The 20692-nt window shown below is 42.2% G+C and overlaps 1 protein-coding gene and 1 long non-coding RNA gene across 3 annotated transcripts in view; one reads left to right on the top strand and one right to left on the bottom strand.

Moving 5' to 3' along the window:
- Positions 1-6486, bottom strand: part of NELL2 (neural EGFL like 2) — a 253190-nt gene extending 246704 nt beyond the window's left edge. Inside the window, exons 1-2 of one of the 2 annotated variants that reach the window (XM_037009597.2) lie at positions 6114-6486; positions 5739-5870 (exon numbers count right to left, since the gene is read on the bottom strand). In XM_037009597.2, coding sequence (XP_036865492.2) covers positions 5739-5870; positions 6114-6168 — 187 coding nt within the window. In that variant the 5' untranslated portion in view covers positions 6169-6486. The remainder of the gene's footprint in view (positions 1-5738; positions 5871-6113) is intronic. The other variant, XM_037009594.2, reaches the window with a different exon arrangement.
- Positions 6487-6859: 373 nt separating this feature from the next.
- Positions 6860-20374, top strand: LOC108398656 (uncharacterized). Its single transcript, XR_001853483.3, has 3 exons — positions 6860-7418; positions 16783-16828; positions 18487-20374. It is a non-coding gene; the product is annotated as an uncharacterized lncRNA (long non-coding RNA).
- Positions 20375-20692: the final 318 nt, after the last annotated feature.

Genomic DNA, 20692 nt, shown 5'->3' with positions numbered 1-20692 from the left:
CTGCCTCCTGAGCTCTCAGTTCTGCCCTCTAACTCCATCTTACTTTCTCGTGAAAGGTGGCGCATGTTTGCAGCTGAGCAGTTTACTCAGCCTGTGTCTTGCTTGTAGAATTCTGGGATCCAACAACCTTCTTTTATTACAACCTCCCACTTTCCCTTTCAGGACAAGCCAGGAGCATTTGTGCTGTGGCGACATTCTCAAGAGTCCTATGGATGTCCCATATTTGTTGTGGAGATGTACTCCGTTCCACAAGAGGCTCCTCCACAGATTTTCCTGGATAAATCCATCTTTATTACTGGTTTCTGCCAAGATGTTTGAGGGGATCTGAGTCACATGTTTAGTTTCCACAAAGAACCCCTATGTGGCTGAACACTCTGGCCTTACTTGTGAGGCCACACCACTGGCTTTCTCTCCAAAGCAGGCTTTCCTGACAGTGAACCTTCTAACTTCAGCGTCATTTGCAATCTGGATAAGCTGGGAGTTTCTCAGATACCAAGTTCTGATTCCTTTTTGCTTAATGATTCTTTCCTGGAACTCTTTCCACTCGGGTTTTGCTATAAGCAGCAAGAAAAACCCAGCCTGCACCTTTAAAACACTGCATATAAATCATCCCAGCTAAATATCTAACTTGATATTTACTAGTTTTGCCTTCCATACCCAGCTAGGTTTTCTGCCACTACGTTACAAAGATCTTCGTCTCTCCAGTTTCCAATAACATGTTCCTGATTTCTATCTGAGCCCTCACTGCCAGTGCCTTTAATACCCGTATTTCTACCAACAGTCTGCTCACAATAACTGAGGTATTTTCTAAAGTGACTTAGGTTTTCTCTACCATGCTTTTCATTTTCTTCTGAGTCTTCACTAGTAGAACTGCCAATATCCTTATTTCTACTTACAGTCTATTCAAAGCAGTCTAGGCTTTGTCTATCATGTTCCTCAAAATGTTCCAGCCTATGCCTGTTGCCCAGTTGCAAAGCCACTGCCACATTTTTAGGTATTTCTTACCTAAGTGGGCAGCCCCCACTTCTATATATCAGAATTTGTGTTAGTTCCTATTGCTGCCTTACCAAATCACCACAAACTTAGTGGTTTAAATCAACACAGCACATTATCTCATGGGGGTCCAAGCTGAGTCTTGCTGGGTGAAAATCAGGGTGTCCACAGTGCTGCGTTTCTTCTGGGCACCCCCAGAGTCAATCCATTTCCTTGACCTTCCCACCTCTCAAGCCCGCCCGCAGTCCCTGGCGCATGGCCCACTCTCACCTTCAGAGCCACAAAGGGAGGTCTGGTCCCTCTCATTGCGTCACTGTGACACCCACTCTTTCATCTCCCTCTTCCAGAGGTAAAGGACCTTTGTAATTACATGGGGCCACCCAGATAATCCAGGATAGTTTCCTTGTTATAAGGTCAGCTGATCGGCAACCTCAGTTTTCTGTACAGCATTACTTCCCCATCAAGATGTAACATAACATTCTCAGGTTCCTGAGATTAGGACATGAACAGTTTCGATCGACCACTATTCTGCCCTCCACATAAATCTTTGTATAATGATAACTTCTCAGTTCTTCTGTATTGATATGGCCCAGCAGGTTACCTGGTCCTCCTTTGTGCATGTGCTTCACCTCACATCACAATCCTCACGTTCCCACTTCGCTGATCTCTTCCACTTTCTCAAACACATGCGCTCATGGAGGCTCGGGATCTCTGCCCCGCCGCCCCCCTGCCCGCTGCTCCTCCTCCCCGAGTCCCCACAGCCCCTCCCCTCCAGGCTCCTCTTGCTAGTCCTTCAGCTGTCACCTCAAGTGACTCTTCTTCAAAGACTTTTTCTTACCTTGAGACCCCCTAAACTAGATTCCCACGGCCCTCTGAGTTTTTCTTCATCTCATTTATCTTAACAGGAATTAAATTATTATCTGTGTAATTGTTTTTAATGACTATTTTTAAGGCACTATGAAAGTAAAGTTCTAACCATCATTTGTTATGTACCTAACACCTAGCAGAATATAACTGCAAAACAAAAATCTGAGTGAGTAAACATGTCTCCTCTAATCCTCATAATAACATTAATTTTATAATTGAGGGTACTGGAACTCAGAGAAATTAAGTAGCTTCATCATAGTAAGACAGCTAATGAGATTCTATGGGGGTCTACCTGGTTCCTAAGCCCATCTCCTTGCCACTGTGTTACCCTATTCTACTGGGGCACCGATGGCTGTGCCCCTAGTCCGTGGATGCTCACTGCCCATCATACTGACGACACTCGGTGCCCCCTCACTTGCCTAGTGCAGTTACCTTTGCCTACTGAAGTCAATGGTCCTCCACCAAATGACCAATTTCATTCCGATTTTCAAATACTGGCATAACAATAGACTTGTGAATATTTTTTCCCTTTAAAATCTTGAAGTTCTTTGAACATAATCACTAAATTTATTTCAAATTGCCAACTCAGGAAAAAGAAATATGCTTTTAGATTATCTACTCTTGTGGGGATTAGTAACTTTATAAAATCTATGAACTCTCAGAAGAAATTTTTTTAAACCAACAGGTGAAACTATCTACTTCGGCCAAACCGTTAAAACCAAAGATCCAAAAATGATGCTAATGTTGTTGGAAAGCCCTACAACTGTGCTTCCGTATACTCTCATTCTTGGTCTCTCAGATACAGAGGAAAACAAAATTATGGCCATTATCTTGAAGAATATTTCCTAGACTTTAGACAAGGCACACAGAATTCTATTTTTAACTGTACTAGTGCTAAAAAGTTCAGAACTCTTCACAACCTTCCACAGGTATTTTCATTGTCAGCATTCAGTTCTCTACTTCTGAAAAACGTAAGTTCATTTTTGTTGCTGTGAGTCAGACTGCAGCTAGACTTAGAAGATCTTGATATAGATTCCAAACTCTTGCCTGGACACTTTTATCTTTTGAAGATTACTATAATTCACACAGATCAAAGCCATATTTATGAAGGATGGCCTAATTTAACATCTCACTATTTCAATTTCTAAAGCAGCTATACATCAAATTTCAACAGCAAAACAATTTTAGTGAGTCTACGGTTGCTATTACGATAAAAATCAGGTATGATATATTTCCATGTGTTTTTATTCTACATTCATAAGAAATATTATAATTAATAGATTCATATTGCACAATAATTTACAAAAATTTGTTTCAAAAAGTACTGAATTATAAGCATCTTAAAGGCTACTGAAGAATGAAGTAGCCAAAAGGAGAAGCAATACTAAATGAGCAAAAATCATCAGGAAATCATATGTCGAGATGCTTTATTTTAAAGCTAAGAGACAGAAGAATATGCACAATATATTACTGCACAAAAAATTTATGATTCAAACTCTCTGCCATCTTACTAGAACATATCTGATAGCACAAAGCAATTTATCTGATAGGTTTATATGAATTCCGAGAGCATCTCACAGGTTTTGCAATTTGTTACTATTCCTGCTATGACATTTTACACACTATACAAAAATATCTGCAGAACCTTCAGTTCGCTATAAATTGAATCCACAAAATCTTCAGTCTGGAAGTTTTGTCTCTCTAAAACCCATGGAATCCCAGGGAAGCAGCAGGAGTCAGAACAGACTTTTTAACAAGTTTCCACATCCTAGAATCTGTAAGAGCAGAGGGAGACCTTTCCAAGGAAATGCAGAACTGCCGGGCAGGGCCTGAGGTTCACCTGTTGTCAGTTTTATAATCTTAAATCTTAGAATAAGAGGAAACATTAGAGCCTCAATACGTCAGTGATATCCGCCTAGTGACAACATACCAAGCTGCACATACCTGCTGGATGACTGGCTATATGAAATAAGGGTAATAACTGGCAGGAAACAAAAGGTTACATCTTCAAACCTCATAAACTCTTATCTGTTAGGCACTGACTTTGCCCCACTATTGGGCTTGACACTGATGTGTCACTGCTGTGGACAATTCACTGGCAACTCAAGGCTGTCTTAAACTGGCAATATAAACACAGATGAATACTGAATATCCCTTTTAGAAAATTAACCAGGAAAAGATACTGGAGCTTTGAGATTATTTCCTAGAAATTGTTTGCCAACAGAACATAAAATGCAGTCCTAAAGGTTTATATTTGTGATAGTTCAGACACTCTTCAGAGAAAGCTAAGAACAGTAATATAATTTAAAGGAACTTTGGAAATTTTAAGGGCATTCCAATGCCATTTGTTTATTAGGAGCTTTAGCTTTTGTAAACCTTGCCAGTTATTTAAATTAGCAGTCCTGAAATAACTTGGCTTCCAGTTCACAAGGACTAAATCAAAGATTTAAAAAAATAAGAAAAAATAAGAAAAAGGAAAAAACAGAAGCTGAACCCTAATGACACTTCTAGTCCCCTCTATGAATTTTGCTGACAGTCTAGTTTTACTTCCTTTGTTAAATATGGTCAATGTTTTCAAAGGACTCAATATCCAAGCTGCATCCCAGCTCCCCCATACTTCCCCCCCCAAAACACAAAGAGCTTTAGGGAAGTAAAATATTATCATAAGTTTTGTCACAGTGAAACCATGTAGTGGATCACCATAATTAAACCAGAAAATTACATTTTAATTTCTTATAAGAGTAAAGTTGTTTTAAATAAATGCAACACATGTCAGTTTTCTTTTCCAACATGAGCTTTGGTGTTACCATCCATGGTGACACATACTGGCCATATGGGGTAACAACACCCCTGCAGAACACTCCAGTTTTATTTTATGGCTATTTCTGGGTTGGCAGATTTACGGATGTGGTTTTATTTGGCATATCCAACTCTTCAGCAATTAAGAGTTGTATTTTTGAAGACATGGCACCAAAATCTCTCTCTCACACACACATACAAAAGCAGTCAGGTTGGGATTGGGAAATGCTTCAGTTCATCCATCAGATACGGTAAACCGCACTCCATTTCTCTTATGTGTTCATCTATACTCCACCATATGCGAAACTAGTCTGGATGGGTTTGGCTACTTTTTAGAAGCTCGTATTACATAATAGCATCTGTCCACAAACCAAGCAATCTCCAAATGCTTTAGTAAATCAGAGTTGAAGTCTTGATGCATGGAAATTTGTTTTGGAAAACAACACATTTAAATATCATTTAAAATGTAGATATTTGCGCATAGCCAAGGTCCATCGACTTCAAAAAAAACTTTTAAAATCCCAAGTATATAATTAATAGTGATACAAGACATATTCCGAATTAATACTTATTTGAAATTTTTCAAATGATTTTTAAGAGACTATTGTCCCCTTTCTCTCATCACTGACAGATTCTCTCGTCGTGATAGCTCAATGGGAAACCTTGTCTCGAAAAAAGTGTTTGTGATATACACTAGATAAAATTATTGAGGAGTATTCATTTTTCCAGAAAGCTACCCCCACCAAGAAATTCCTCCCAACAGGGCATCACTGCACCTGAAACTTTCAGAGAAAAGGGTCTTCACTAGGATTAAGCTTATTTCCTACCTAAATCAATTTCACCCAAATGAGGCATCTGTGTTGTAATTCACTGTTCCCCAGACTCCAAAACCAGCCATCTGCCATCAGAATTTCTGTACGGTCATTAAAGGGCTGTGCATCAGAACCGGCGAGCGCGCGAAGTGAGCCAAGCCGCCGAGCCGGGGGCGCGTTCCCCCGACCCCCGAGCGCAGCTCCGGCACCGCGCGCACCGGGGATGCACCGGCCGAGACCCAGCCGGGCCCCGAAGGCTCCCCGTACCTTGGAAGAGAAAGGCTCTCGTCCCGTTGTGCAGCCCCGGGACCTGGCGCACCCCGGCCGTGGACTCCCCGAGCTCCAACTCGGCCAGGACGTCGATCTGCAGGGAGGGGTCCACGCCGAGCCCCCAGACCGCTGCGGAGAGAAAGCCCCGTCAGAACGGAGCCCACGGCTCCGGGCGGCGGAGCGCCGCGCCTCGGCGTCCAGGCCGGGACCGGGGACCCCGGGCGAGCGCCCAGCCCCGCCGCCGCGCCCCTCGTAGGCCCCGGGCTGCGCCGAGCTCCCCGGACCCTCGGACGCCGGCCGCGGGCGCCGCCCTCCCGCCGCCCGGGACGCAGGCACCGCGGGCAGGTCCGGGCGCGCCCGCAGCCCGCTCACCTGCTCGGAGCCCGAGCAGCACGCAGAGCGCGCGCAGCACCACGCCGGGCTCCATGGCGCGGCGCGCTCAGTCCATCGCCTCCCGCCGGGAACACAAGGAGCCGGGCTCGGGACCCGGCGCACCGCGGCGCGCCGCCCGCCGCCGCCGCGGTTTACTCGGGGCACGTCAGCGCCGTCAGGCTGCCGGAGAACAAAAAGCGAGGAGCCCCCCGGCACGTGAGGAACTTGGCGCCCGGGAGGCGCGCATCCTCCCGCCCGCGGCCGGCGGAGGGCTGGCAGCGACGGCGCGCGCCGGGACGGGGCCGCGGAAGCCGGGCTGCAGCTGCCCGACCGCGTCCTGCCCGCGCCCGCGCCTGGCGGCCCGAGAGACAATGAGGCGGTGCCCGAGCCGGCGGGAGACGGGCTCCCCGGAGGGGGCGGGGCGCGAGGATGGGGCGGGGCCCGGGGAGGGCGGGGCGCGAGGAGGGGGTGCCCGCAGCGTGGGCGAGGCTCCGTGGGGTGCGGCTTTGGGTGGGGTTCACTGGGGGCGGGGCATGTGAGGGTGGGGCTCCTAGGAGGGCGGGGCGCGAGTAGAAACGAACCCTGGCGAGGGCGGGGAGCGAAGGGAGGGCGGAGCTCCTCGGAGGCGGGGCCGGGAAGGGGGCGGGGCTCAGGTGATGAGCGGGGCCTTTGAAGGCGTGGCTCCAAGAAAGGGCGGAGCTCCTCGGAGGTGCGGCTGTAGAGGGCGGGGTTCGTGGTGGGCGGGCCCTTGGAAGGCGGGGCTCCTGGAGGGCGGGGCGCGAGGACCGGCTGCGGGGGCAGCGGGAGGTCCGAGTTCCAGTCGCTCCCGTTAGCTCCTCGGTGTCCCGGCGCGTCCCGCGAGCTCCACAGCAGCTGCGGCGGCGCCCGCGTCCCTCCGTCTCGCGCTGACACGGCACCGCCAGCCTCCTTGGGAACGGTGGGTGCAGCTCGCTTCGCTCAGCCGAGGCGGGCCCTCGCTCTCAGCCCGCGGTGCCGCGCGCGTCCAGGACTAGCGGACGGAGCGGACGCGCGAGCTAGCAGGCCCACTGGAGGCTTCCGCCCGGCGCCGGGGAGCCGCGGCCTAAGCTGCGGGGCGCTGTCCGCACCTCGCTCGCCGAGCCCGCGCTCCGCGCACCGCCGGCAGGACGCCCCCGGAGGGACAGACCCAGGGATGAGACGGCGTGGACTGACCGGTCAGGTGCCTGGAGCCGAGTGACACGGATGAGACGGGTGCATAAGCTGGGGGTGTACACCAGGTAGTGGACTGGAGGGAGACGGTGATGGTGCATGAACAGAGCGGACAGGGTATGTTGACAGAGTAAACAGATGATAGACGAACAGATAAGATAAATTAGATTGAATAGGTGATAGATGCGGTTGATTAGATAGATAGGTGACACAGAGGGACAGAAGCTGAAAAAGATAGACACACCGGGCAACAGAGAGGAGTCTCCCGCTCTGACCACATGCAGCCTCGGCCCACCCCACACCCACGCAGGGACCCTGACCACGAGGTCATCGAAATCCAGTTGTCAGCAGGCAAGGTCAACGGCACATAATATTTTTCAACAGAGCCCTGCAATTTTGAGATAACTTTTGAATAATGATTTCAATTCCCACTTTGAAAAAGAATTTCAAAAACGATTAAAATGTTAATCTGTGTAAAAAATCAGTGGTGTAACTTAAGAATCAGTAGTTTCTGGAATCTCCCAAGAAAGTTCTACACAGGTAGTTATCAAAATACCTACTGAGGCTCCAGAGAGCAGTATACCTACAGCATAATACTGTACTGTATTATACCATAAATGGTGTGAAGGGCACATAGTTAGCTCTGTCTCTGGAAGTTTTTAGGGAAAAAGATCAGAATCTGGGAGCTTTCCAAATTAATTTTTAATGATCTCTCCAAATCAAATTTTCCATTTAATTCTATTTGTAGTTTTGTAAACTTTGAGAAACATTCCAGTACTTATATGCAATGAAGTATTGTTCTATGAAATTTTCTAAATTTGCAAAATACACTAAATAAAATTAATATAATTGAATTAATTCAAAGGAAATTGTTTATCAGAAAATTAAAGATCTTTCTATAGTAGTACATCCAAAGTACTGAATTGCAGTAGGAATCTGTAAAAGTTACATAAAACAAATTTTACGTAAGTCTATTATTTAATATTCTATTGGGAGATAAAATGAGAGGGAAAAGTACATATACATATACACGTATTTACATGCACAAGCCCTCACATACTTGTACTCAACCCAATCATAGAGTCAGGGGTCCTCTTCCATCTCTCTGACTCTTGACTATGATGTGCTGGAAGCTGGTGGTAGGTAAGCTTGTCTCTGCTTCCCCACACATGCCTAGGATCCCTCCAGAAAAACAGCATTTTGAACCCAGAATTATTTCAATTAAACCTGTTACTGAAATTACATGACTTAATTCTCTTGATAGAAACCATTAAAATATGAGTAGAGAGATAGTTGTTTCTGTAAAATTAAAGTGTAAACATTGAAAAACTATAATAAAGGTGAGTCATTGTATTAGGACACAGGTTTTCCACCTGGGCAGTTCTGAACATTAGAGCTTTTGACATTTTAAGGTTGCATAGTTCTTTCTTGGGGCTGTCTTGTGCCATGCAAGATGATTAATAGCATTCCTGGACTCTACCCCTTAAATACCAGTATTTTAATATTCCGTTTTATCCTGCAACTATATAATTTGTGTAACTTGAAATCAGTGTTCTAGAGAACACAATATACACACTTAACTTCTCGTCATTTACTCTAATCATATGGTACCACTTCAATCAGAGTATAGAAACTTTGTCACAGTATTGGTCCTTTCATCTTCTCATTTATGTTGTAGTTGTCTCATATATCAAATCAACACACAGTGAAACTCACTTAGCCAATGTTAGTATTTGTGAGGGGGGGGAGGATCATGTCATAATCCCTAGAATTTGTGAATGTTACCTAAGGTGGCAAAGGGGATATAAGGTTGCAAATGTAATTAAGATTGCTAATTAGATGACCTTAAAATAAGGAGATCATCCTGGGTCATCTGGATGAGGACAATATAATCACAAAAGTCCTTAAATGTGTAAGAGGGAGACAGAAGAGAAAGTCAGAGGAGTGTAAAACGAGAATTCATCCTGTTGCTACCTCTAAAGGTAGAAAGATACAGGACTACGAGCCAGCGGCACGGACACCTCAGGAAACTGGGCAGATTCTCCCCCACACCCTCTGGAAAGGAACACAGCCATGCTGATCCCTTGATGTTAGTCCAGGGAGATCTATTTTAGACTTCTGAACTACAGAACTGAAAGGTAATAAATTTGTGTTTAGTCCACTAAATGTGCGGTAATTTGTTTCAGCACCACAGCAAGCTAATATAAGTATGAACTACATAATGGAAAATGCAGTCAAAAAAAATTGGTAGGCTTTATTGACCCTGAGAGGATCCTCTTCTACCATAGATGCATCTCAAAGTAAATAAAATGCTTGAGAATCTGTTATTCATAGATGAGTTTTAAATTTAAAGAAAAAGAAGTAAAGGAAATCCCCAGATGTTAGGAGGAAAAAAAAGGGAAGCTAGAGATTAGTGGGTGCAGGACTAGCTGAGGCCACGATTGTCACAGGGTGGGGCACAGGGGTTCAAAATCAATAGAGGCCCGAAGACAATGGGTATGGTTCTAATATCTACACAAAAATGGGAAACAATAATCATGGCCAAAGCCAGAAGAGGTGAAGATATTACTGATCTCTCTAAGGGAACAGGGAGCTTTGAAGGGTTAACACTGTTATAAAAAGAAACTTTAAACATTTTGCACATCAGCCTAAGTTACACAAAAAAAAATTCTTTCCAGCTGCACATGACCATAGGTGGAAAACAAAGGCGTCTCTAATAAATGTCAAGTCTCAAGTTTCACCACTTGCAAGAAATGGTCCAAATGACACTCCCACTGGTATAGGAATTCTAAAACCAGTAAGTAAAATAAAAGCTCCCATCTCCTAAAGAACGAGTGCAAAACTTCTACTAAGGGATCTCCTACAACCTCTGAAATATAAGAGGAAATTTTCTGATCAGTATATCAGATCACAACAAAATAACAAAACAAGAACAATAGCAATGATAATAAATTGCATTTTATTATGCAAAATAAAATAACATGAAAGACAGGAGACACACACACAGAAAAAAAGAATTTGAACCACATGAACTCAGAGTATCAGAAAAATGTGATAAAAATTATAGAATAAGTACACGTAAGTGATCAAAGAGTTTTTTAAAGAAGACAAATGATGAAAAAATAGAATTACATGTTAAAAGATTAGGCAAATTTCAAAAGAAACCAAGTAGAACTTCTAGCAATAAAATTTTTTTCATAAACAACATTGCAAAGCCATTGGCTATAAAAAGCAGTAGAAAAAATAGAGCTGAAAGTTAGTGAAAAGCTGGGAACAAAAAATGAGATTTGAGGATATTGAGAATGTGGCAAGAATGATACAAAGATGGAAAATGTGAACAAAACATGAATGTGAGGATTAGGAGATCCGAAACACAACTACTTAGAGATGCGGAATAAGAGACTAGAGAGAATGGATGTAGGCAGTGTTACAGTACATATTTAAACAAATAAGAATGAAAAACTCAAAAATTAAAGAATGACATGAGATTCTAATTCTAGGTAAGATGGAATAAGCACACCCCACACCCTCTGTCCTACTGAATGTTATCAAACTTGGACAGATGCATGGAGTAATTAAGGATTCTGAAAATTAAACAGCAGCAGGAAAATTGAGAAAGATCAGAGTTTCAAGTAACACCATACTGGAAGTGAATACTTTTAGGAAATAGACCAGCACCTGAGAAACAGACTTCTGGGTGGTGCACACATGGAATAAACCTGAATATAATACAAAGTCTTTGAACAATCACAGCAAATGAAGGCTAGTCAAATCTTGGAATCTGTATCCAACTCAATGGCCAGCTTTATCAAAAAAAAAATCATTCTCCATAGGCTTTAACAAAATTCAGAGTCTCATAATATTCAAATGCTCAGAGTATAATCTGAAATTATTTAGCATAAGAAAAGCCAGAGAAATTTCAACTTACATGAGAAAAATACAATCAATAGACACCAATGCCAAGATGACGCAGCTGCTGGAATTATCTGAAAAAGATATTTAAAGTCTTACAAAAATGCTCCCCACAAAGAGCAAACACTCTTGAAACAAATGAAAAGACAGAGTGGCAGCAAATTAACAGAAGATATAGAAAAGAACCAAGTGGAATTTTATAACAACTGAGATTTTTAAAAACTCATCAGAATGGGCTTAGTATCAGAATGGAAATGACAGAGGAAAGAGTTAGTGAGCCTAAAGATAGATCAATTAAAATTACCCAATCTTAACAATGAGGAATAAGTTGTTTATTTGTTTAGTGAATATATAACAGCAGGGACCTGTGGGATAAAACCGAAAGAACTTTAGAACTTTAATGTCATCAGAATTCCAAGAGAGTAGAAAGAGTTCAGTGCCCCCTTCCAAAGAAAGGTGTTTCAAGAAATAATAGCCTAAAACTTCTCTAATTTGGCAAAAGAAAAACTTACAGATTTAAGGAGCTCAATTAATCCCAAAAAGGATAAACTCAAAGGAATCCATGAGCAGCCATATAATAATCAAATTGCTAAATAGAAAAGGAAAACCCTCACAAAGAGAAAAGGCCTGAAAAGAACCAGAAAAAAATGACACATTATTTATAGGGAAGCATCAATTTGAATGAATGCAGATTTCTCATCAGAAACTGTGGAGTCCAGGAGAGGAACATATTTTTTGAAGTGCTGAAGGAATTCTGTCATCCCAAAATTCTGTATCTGGTAAAAATGTCCTTCAGGAATAAAGATGAAGAATAACATTCTGAGATGAAAACAATCTAAAAAACAGGTTGCCAGCAGAATACTCTAAAAGAATCACTATAGGAAGTTCTTCAGACAGAAGGGAAATGATAAAAAGACAAGAAGCATATAAGGAATGAAGTCAGCAATAGAAATGATAAATATCTGAGTAAACATAAGAGACTACTTTTCTCTTGAGTCCTATAAATACGTTTGATGGTTGTGTTAGTTTTATATTCCTTCTATAACAAATTACCACAAACTATTAGTGGGTTAAAATAATACAAATTTATGATCTGACACTTCTGTAGGTCATAGATCTGACAGTGGTCTCCTCAGCCTAAACTCTGTGTTGTCAAGGCTGTATTCCTTTCTGAAGGCTCTAGGGGAGAATCCATTTCCATGCTTTTTCCAAATTATAGTGTCTGCATTACTTAGCTTATTGCCCTCTTCTTTTATCTTCTAAGTCAGAAACAACAGGCTCAGTCCTTCTTACAGGGCACCCTCTCTGGTTCTGATTATAGTTTCAAAAGGTCTTGAGCTTTTAAGGACTTACATGATGACAGTGGGGCCACTGGATTATCTAGGGTAATTTCTCCACCTGAAGGCTCTTAACCTTAACCACATGTGCAAATTTCCTTTGCCGTGTGAGGTGACATATTCACAGGTTCTGGAGGTTGGGGTGTGAACATCTTTGAGGAGCCATTCTTCTGGCTACCAGAATGATTGAAATAAAATATTTTTAAATTGTCTAAAGGGGATTCAACATATGTAAATTTACTAAATAAGACAACCACAATATAAAGATATGAGGATAAGTGGACCAATATGATAATAAACGTTCTATATTGCAATTGAAGTTGATAACATATGTACTCTAAGTAGATAGTGAAAATCTCTAAACCACTAATTTAAAGAGCTATTATGCAAAGGGATACAACTGATAAATAAAATGGAATCTTTTTAAATATTAAAATTAATTGAAAGAAGGCAGGAAAGTCTTAAGAGAGGGACAGAAAACAAAAGGGACAAAGAGAAAGAATGAAATGGCAGACTAAAATGCAAATGTATCAATAATTTCATTAAATGTAAATGGCTTAAACCCAACAATTAAAAAACAAGATTGTCAAAAGGAACTTGCAAAATCTAATCCCTCTACATGCTGTTAAAAGAAACTCATTTTGATTATAATGTGGTAAATTTAAGGTAAAAGGATTAAGAAAAAAATATACTATCCAAACATGAATCAAAAAAATGTTGTAGTGATTATATTACAGAAATCTGATATAATTACAGATCATATCAGAAAAAGTAAACTTTAGAGAAAAAAAATTACCAGGGATAAAGACTCATACATAATAATAAAATGGTTGGTTCACAAAGAAAACATAGCGATCGTACATGTGTATGCATCTAATAGCAAAGCTTGAAAATACATGAAACATTTCCTCTGAAGAAATGGTGACAGATCCAAAGCAAGAAATAGATACAAATCCACAATTACATATAGAAACATCCTGTGTTCATAATTTCATAATTCCTACATCTCATAATCAGTGGGAATTTCCAGTCCCAGATAGTTTCAATGACAAATTTCACCAAACGTTTATAAAAGAAAGAACAGCAATTACATACAAGTCTCCCAGGACAAAGAAGAGGAGGGGATACTTCCCAACTATCTTTATGAGACCACCATTACTCATACCAAAACTCATTCCAGACAAAGATAATACATCACAAAAAATAAACCTAGAACCTGGAAGATACCTAATATACCTTTTGAACATGGATGTGAAATATTTGAACATATATGCACAATCCTCAACAAAATATTAGTAAATCAAATCTGATAATATATAAAAAGGCAAACTACAATGAAGTGCGGTTGATCCCAGGAATAAAAGGTTGATTCAATATTTTAAGTCAATCAGTGTAATCCATCGCAGTTATAATCTACAGAAGATAAATCACATGATCATATTGATTGCTGCAAGAAAAGCATTTGATATAAGTCAATAACTCTATAATAAAATAAATAACTCACTGCAAAGTGAAAATAGAAGGGAATGTCCTCAATCTAATAAAGGACATTTAAAAAAGAATGTATATTAACAAGGCAATGTTGTATTGGAGTTTCTAATTGATGCAATGAACCAAGAAAAAGAAATAAAAGCCTTTCAATGTGTAAAAGAAGAAATAATTTTCCCTAGATGATTTGATTATCTACATTTATGAATTCCCAAAGCATCTTTGATAAAGCTCCTGGAAATAGTTTAGCAATGCCACAGAATAAAAGGTCAACATACAGAAATCAATTGTATTTCTATATGCCAGCAAAGAATAACTGAAAATATAAATAAAAAACAATACCATTTATAATGGCATTAAAAAACATAAAATACTTAGAGAAATTTAACTAAATATAGACAAGTGACCAAGGCCCCTAAATGCACTACTAGCTGGTGGCCTGGCTGGTTAAAATATGCAGATATAAATATGTTCTCAGCACAGGATTGACTGCCTGGCTTCTCAGATGTTATCAGTCTCCACAAGCCACGAGTCGTTGGTTTAAAAGCTTACCCCACCCTGCAGCCCTTATTTTTCGCTGCCAGTAGGCGCACAGAATCAACATCGGCCGCTCTTGCCAATAAAGACGCGAAGTGCTCATCTGAGTAGAATAAAGCATCCACGTGGGCCCAGCCAGGCTGCTGGCTTCCGGCCTTGCTTAAGATTTTCTATTAAAGGACAGGGTTTAATGCCTAGCATTAAGAGACAAAGTAACTCTCCCCAGAAGGGCTGAAGGCCAGAATGTTCTTAGTGATATCCAGAAACCAGCTTTACTTACATCAGATTTCTCCCTCCATCCTGTAACTCTAACTCCAGAAATGGTAAATAGAGACATCATTAAAAATTCCATTTTCAAAGGAAGATTTTTATTTGATTCTGCTTCTGTTTTCATCAAAAATGTTTCTTTTTCTAAGGCTATACATAGCCCACACCTAAAGGGAATTTATTAAGTTCAGGCCTCAAGACACAATCACTCAATATCTTTCCTGACTCCTCATATAATTCTTGCTAGGGCTTAGCTACTGATATTAGAATATTGTTTTTGATGAACATGTGGTTGCTAGACAGAAAGTGCCAAGCAGGTTTCCAAATGCATGGAATCAGAACAAGAACAAGCTTATGTTAGTATCTTAGGAGACTGGCAGGGACCCAGTTCTGCGTGAGCTCAGCCTGAGTGTCTATTCACACTATCATCAAAGCCTCTGACAGGAAGAGATGCCTCAAGAATTCTGTCACCCTGCCAAGACCGCCCCCGCCCCCCAGCTTCACTGTCCTGGCCGAAGGCTGGAGCTGAGACTGCAAATGGAGAGAGGCTGGGTGGGTGGGCAAGCAAGTGTGACAGGGTCAGGGGTCAGACCATCCCAGAGCACCCTGCACTCTCCTAGTGTGGGCTGACTGCACTGGCACAGCACTGGGTAAGGGGCCTGAGGGGGAGGCTGGCATTGCTCACGATCACAGAGTAGGGGAGCTGGAGAAGGTCTCACTTTGCAAACCAAAGCCCACACGAGTCAAGTGACTTGTTCAAAATCACACAACCGATTAATTTCAGAGCTATTACAGAAGCTTCATTCTCTTATTATTCATTTACTCAACAGATATTTTTTGAGTCACATGTTGAGTACGAGGCTCTGAGCCTCAGATCAGCAAATCTCAGCTAGGGTCCAGGCGCACTTCGGCCAAAGGGCCCTTATGTAGAGTCACAGGATAATCTAAAAATGTAACTACTGCCTATAAATCTTCCAAGAAAATGATGCACCTTCCCCCAGCCATGAACTTTCATGAACAGCTACAGGAAAGGTCACAGAGGCCCCGCCTGTGCCTCTCCCAGCAAACCTCTCCCCTCACCACCTCGCACTTCCTGGGCGCTCTTTGGATCATGCACGCATGCTCCTGCCTCAGGAATTTTCGTCTCTGGCCTTCCCTGCCTGGAGTGCTCTCCCACCCGGCTGCCTTAGCTCCTTCGAATGCCACCTTCTCAATGAGGCTTCCAAACGACCCAGTTCAAAATTTGCACACATGCCCCCACCCAACCCACCTACTTACCTTGCACCTCCTCTCCCCCTTCCTTACTTAATTTCACTTACTTATAATTATTATATATTTGCTTATTTATGACAACATCCCTCACCCTAGGATATAAACCCCATTGTTCATGGTTTTATTTACGGCTTTATTCTTAGTGCCCACAACAGTGCCTGGCACACTGTGGGTGTCAGTAAATACTTGTTGAATACAAGACTATAAAATATAAAAACACACCTAATGTGTGCCTATCATGTGGTAAGCAGTAGGTAAGTGGTAGCTTTTATTATTTAGAATTTGCTAGAGTGAAAGTCCGTGAGCCACTGATGAAGAAGGCATAACCGTCCAGGGCACCTCACACAGAACATGCATGCAGTTGCTAAGATGGAGCGAAAGCCTGACTCTCTTATCTCGGGATCACGGCTCCACATTCAAAATGGTTTCAGCAAATGATTTTTCACGGAGATCTAATTTCCTTAGCAAAACCTCCAATGAAAAATGTGCAGCAGTATTGTAACAACTTTTCTGGCAGCAGAGAAGAAATTGGCTGCTTATCTCTGCCTGTTACCTATCGGGGTACTTCAGGTCGTCACCTCACACAAGGATGTGCCCCCGAATGCCTCTGACTGAGGGTGAAGCACAGATGTAGCCTCGTTTCCTAACTTCCCTTCCTCTTCCCACAGTGCACGGCATCGGTATGACTTGACACCTATTTCACCAATATTACAGGTATATTTCCCAGCTTTTTGCTTTTCTACTCCCTTTACCCACACATCAAATTACTTCTTTCCTTTGGCCTGACTGTAAAAGCCTCCTGCATGGTCTGTGGTTGATGTTGTTTTAATTGACAGACTCTGGTGTGTGAAAATGTAACTTTACCTTTTATACCTCACATTCAATTTAAGACCTGATTCTTTCCTGGTGAAAGAAGAGTGACTATTGCTATTGAGGACTTACTGTGCTTCAGACTTTGTCCTAAGAGAATTAACTCACTAATTCTCATACTAGTCCTGCAAGGCGGCCATGGTAGATGCGGAAAGTGAGGCAGAGGTTAAGTGTCTTCACCAGGGTCGTAGAGCTGATAGTGGTAGAGCTGGGACTCACACAGGTTGGCTGTCTTAGCCACTCAACTACAGCTCTTTTCAAGGTTGCTAGAAAACTTAATCTAGCAAGTTCCAGGATGACTTCATCACTTCTTCTTTTTCTGGGTCATTTCCAGTTTAAGCTCAGTTCTAAATGCCCGCTCTCCATCCCACCCCCCAGGATGCACACACTCCCCAGGGGGAAGGCATCTTCTCCACTATCCCCCTTCCAGATTTGGGCATGCAGCGGATCCCAAACTCCCCTCCGCTTTGCTCCTCGTTTGCCACCTTCTGAGGGTCTCCTCACCTGGAGGACTCGCCCTGGTTCCCTCTGCCCTGCTGCCGTGATCACAACTCTTTGAGTTTGATGCATCTGCCAGATATCCAAGTCAGCGTCACACAGACTGGAACCAAGCAGAGAGGGCTGGCTGGCCCAGAGATGGCAGCTGGCGCCTTGGAGCAGATCTTGCTAACATTCTCTGTGCTCCAGCCCCCGGCAGATCTATCTGCGACATGCCTCTGCAAAGAGGTTGTGTTTGTGAGGCACCCTTGCAGGACGTCCCAGTAAAGGGCCCTCTGCTCTCAGTTCAGCCACTGCCGTGCAGGAGCCCAAATTCATCAGGACCATGTCTCTCAGGAACCAGTCTTTTATATTTTATTATGCTATTGAATATTGCTGAATTTTAATTACTAAAAGTAGTTATGTGGTACTGTTCTCTTCAAAAAATTTATTTTTATTTCCGCAACAGATTTTTTTTTCCTCCTGTGGGTCAGGATTCTGTACAGAAAATGCTTTTCTACCAATCACTAGATCGAAGCTCTGTAAGATAAGAGCTTGTGTCTTTCATGACTGCACATCTGGGGCCAAGCAGAACGCCCGGCAGCAAGTTCAGGACTCAATGCGTATTTGAATAAGTTGAACTGAGATTTCCTCTCCCTTTTCTTTCTTATTGGGGTGCTGAGAATGTGGTCCACACCCTGCCTTGAGACAAACTCAGAACAATATACTTTACTAATTATTTAGGTATATTTTTAACATATTGGCAGAGAACACTGTAATTAATGTCTGGAGACTTGTTTTCAATGTCTCAGAAATGGAATGAGCCATCCCACCAGCATGTTCAGGACGCTGCAGCATCCTTCCTAAGCCCTGGTGATGGTCCCACACTGGGCAAGGCACCTGCTAACCAGCAAGGCTGCCACCCAGCCGAGAAAACACGGGTATGGTCGGCAGCGGGTCTCTTCTTTGTCTGAAGAGGGGAGCACCTGAAATAAGGAATCAATACGTGACTGTCATCCATGCAGGTGCAAGAGTGAGCCGTTTAGTGGAATGGCGAGAGCAGAGGGAAAAGCACCACCAGAGTGACAGATGGCATTCCAAGTATCCGCTGCCGACTCCGCCGCCTGTCCGTCACCACCACCTCGCCGCCTCCTCGTCACAGCCTTCACAACACCGAGCACGACACGCCTGCCTGCTTTCAGGCACTGTGCTGAAAATTTTCCACAGATTACTTCATGTAATCATTCGAGAGCCCTTCGAGATAAATACCATTATTATCCTTGAACTATGACAGATGAAACCGGGCCATAGAGAAATTTAGTTATCTACCTGAGGTCAATGCTAAGGGGCACAACTTGGCTTCCAGTCTTCACAGGCTGCTTCCAAAACCCAGCCTCTTCATCAGCTCTTTCTACTGGACCTCCCTGAGCCTCAGTTTTCTCATCAGTTTTCTCTATCAGGGATTAAACAAAATACACCAAGTCCTTTATGGCTCCAAAAGTCTATTCTTCTAAATAAATATAACCAAGTTAACCTTTCATGTATTTAGTAATATACATAATCATATAATCACGATAGGCTGGTGATAATGTCACATGAAAGGTCAGCTTTCACCTAATTGACAATTATTAACATCATGGTAACACAGTTAAATCAAGCATTCCCAGGATCTGCTGGGTCCTCTGTACTGATCAGAGAGGGCAGAAGGCCACACACCAGGAGTGACTGCGGACAGGGCACCTGTCCTGCACCCTAAGCCCAGTGGGCCACAGGATTGAAGGTTGTGCGCCCGTCCCAAAGATGTAAGCAAGCGTGACAACTGGGGTCCCCAGAGCTCCTAACAGGGAATGTCTATGTAGTACCCTAAATAATGAGCATAACAGCTACCATCGAACCTTCAAAGGCTTCTTCCTGCCTTTAGGACCACGTCCACACCCTAAACCTGCCTACGGAAGTGTTTCTCAAATTGTGGTGATAGACTTTTTTTCCAGTTTTATTGAGGTGGCAGAATAATTTTTAATCTCTAATCCATTGTAAACCATGAGATTAGAGGTTTAAATTTTTATGTTTCTAAAGTATAGTAAAACAAACTCCTAGCATAGTAAATTTTAAAAGACATACAATCTCAACAGACCTAAAATTACATTTCAATAAATCTAATCAGAACACACAGAACAGGGAAAAATTACAGAAGCTATATACATTGTTTATTGAAAGTGTGCAGGCAGCAGATTAAAATGGAGAACTGCTGATTACAGTCATAACTTTTGTCATTCATGATCATAAACAACAAAAAGTCATAAAGGAAACAGCAGTTCCCTCTATTAAATTGTTTTACTCATACTTTGAATAAATATTGCAAGTATCAGTAGTTGAGCCTATTTTCTGCTTGTTAACTTATCTAAGCTGGATGACAATGAATCCACTGTCTGTGGAAAACACACATCTATGTTTTGTTTTATGAACACTCAGAAAAACCAGTCTCACCAAGGTAATTTGACAGAAATGGGAGAAAATGAATTACAGTAAACTCAGGAGGTTGTTTTTAATTTTTATCTAGAGTGAGGCAAGTAATGTTATATTTTCAAAAAATCCATCTTTAATCAAAAATTAATCATGTAAAGTCATGGTTAAATTTATATTATCATTCAAAAATTGGAAGGAATGCTGAGGGGAGGGTGAAGAGGTAAAGGGACACAAAAATTCTCTATCATTATTTGAGTTGGTCACGGGGACAGCAGTGCAGCGTGGAGAACACAGCCAATGGTTCTGTGACATCTTCCTGTGTTGACAGATAGTGACACACAAGTGGGGGTGAGGATTTAATAATGTGGGTAACTGGCGAACCACTGTATTGTATACTTGAAATCAATATAAGATTGTATAGCAACTATACTTCAGTGAATAAATAAATAAAAGGGATGCTGGGTCCACCCCTGTTTTCCATGCATGCTTCTTCTTTTGATACAAAGTAAAATCCCAAGTATTCCATCAAATCTGTAAGGCACCCAGATGTGCAATGCCAGGGCCAATTATCCCACCAATATTTGTTGTTAAATTATGGAGTATGTCATAACAGTCTAGAAACTGTTCTGCCAAGCTTCTCTCAATTTTATCTTTCAGTTTTTATCTATTATTGAAATTTATTTTCCACGGATGTATGCAGATCACTGAAAATATCAAGATCTCAGATATGTAAACAAATCCATGCGGTCCAATTCACAACTTGAA

Source organism: Manis javanica, chromosome 15 (assembly GCF_040802235.1).
Source record: "Manis javanica isolate MJ-LG chromosome 15, MJ_LKY, whole genome shotgun sequence".
In the NCBI taxonomy this organism is placed as follows: Eukaryota; Metazoa; Chordata; class Mammalia; order Pholidota; family Manidae; genus Manis; species Manis javanica.
Note: the sequence above shows the minus strand (reverse complement) of the source record. Positions and strands in the feature narration are given on the sequence as shown.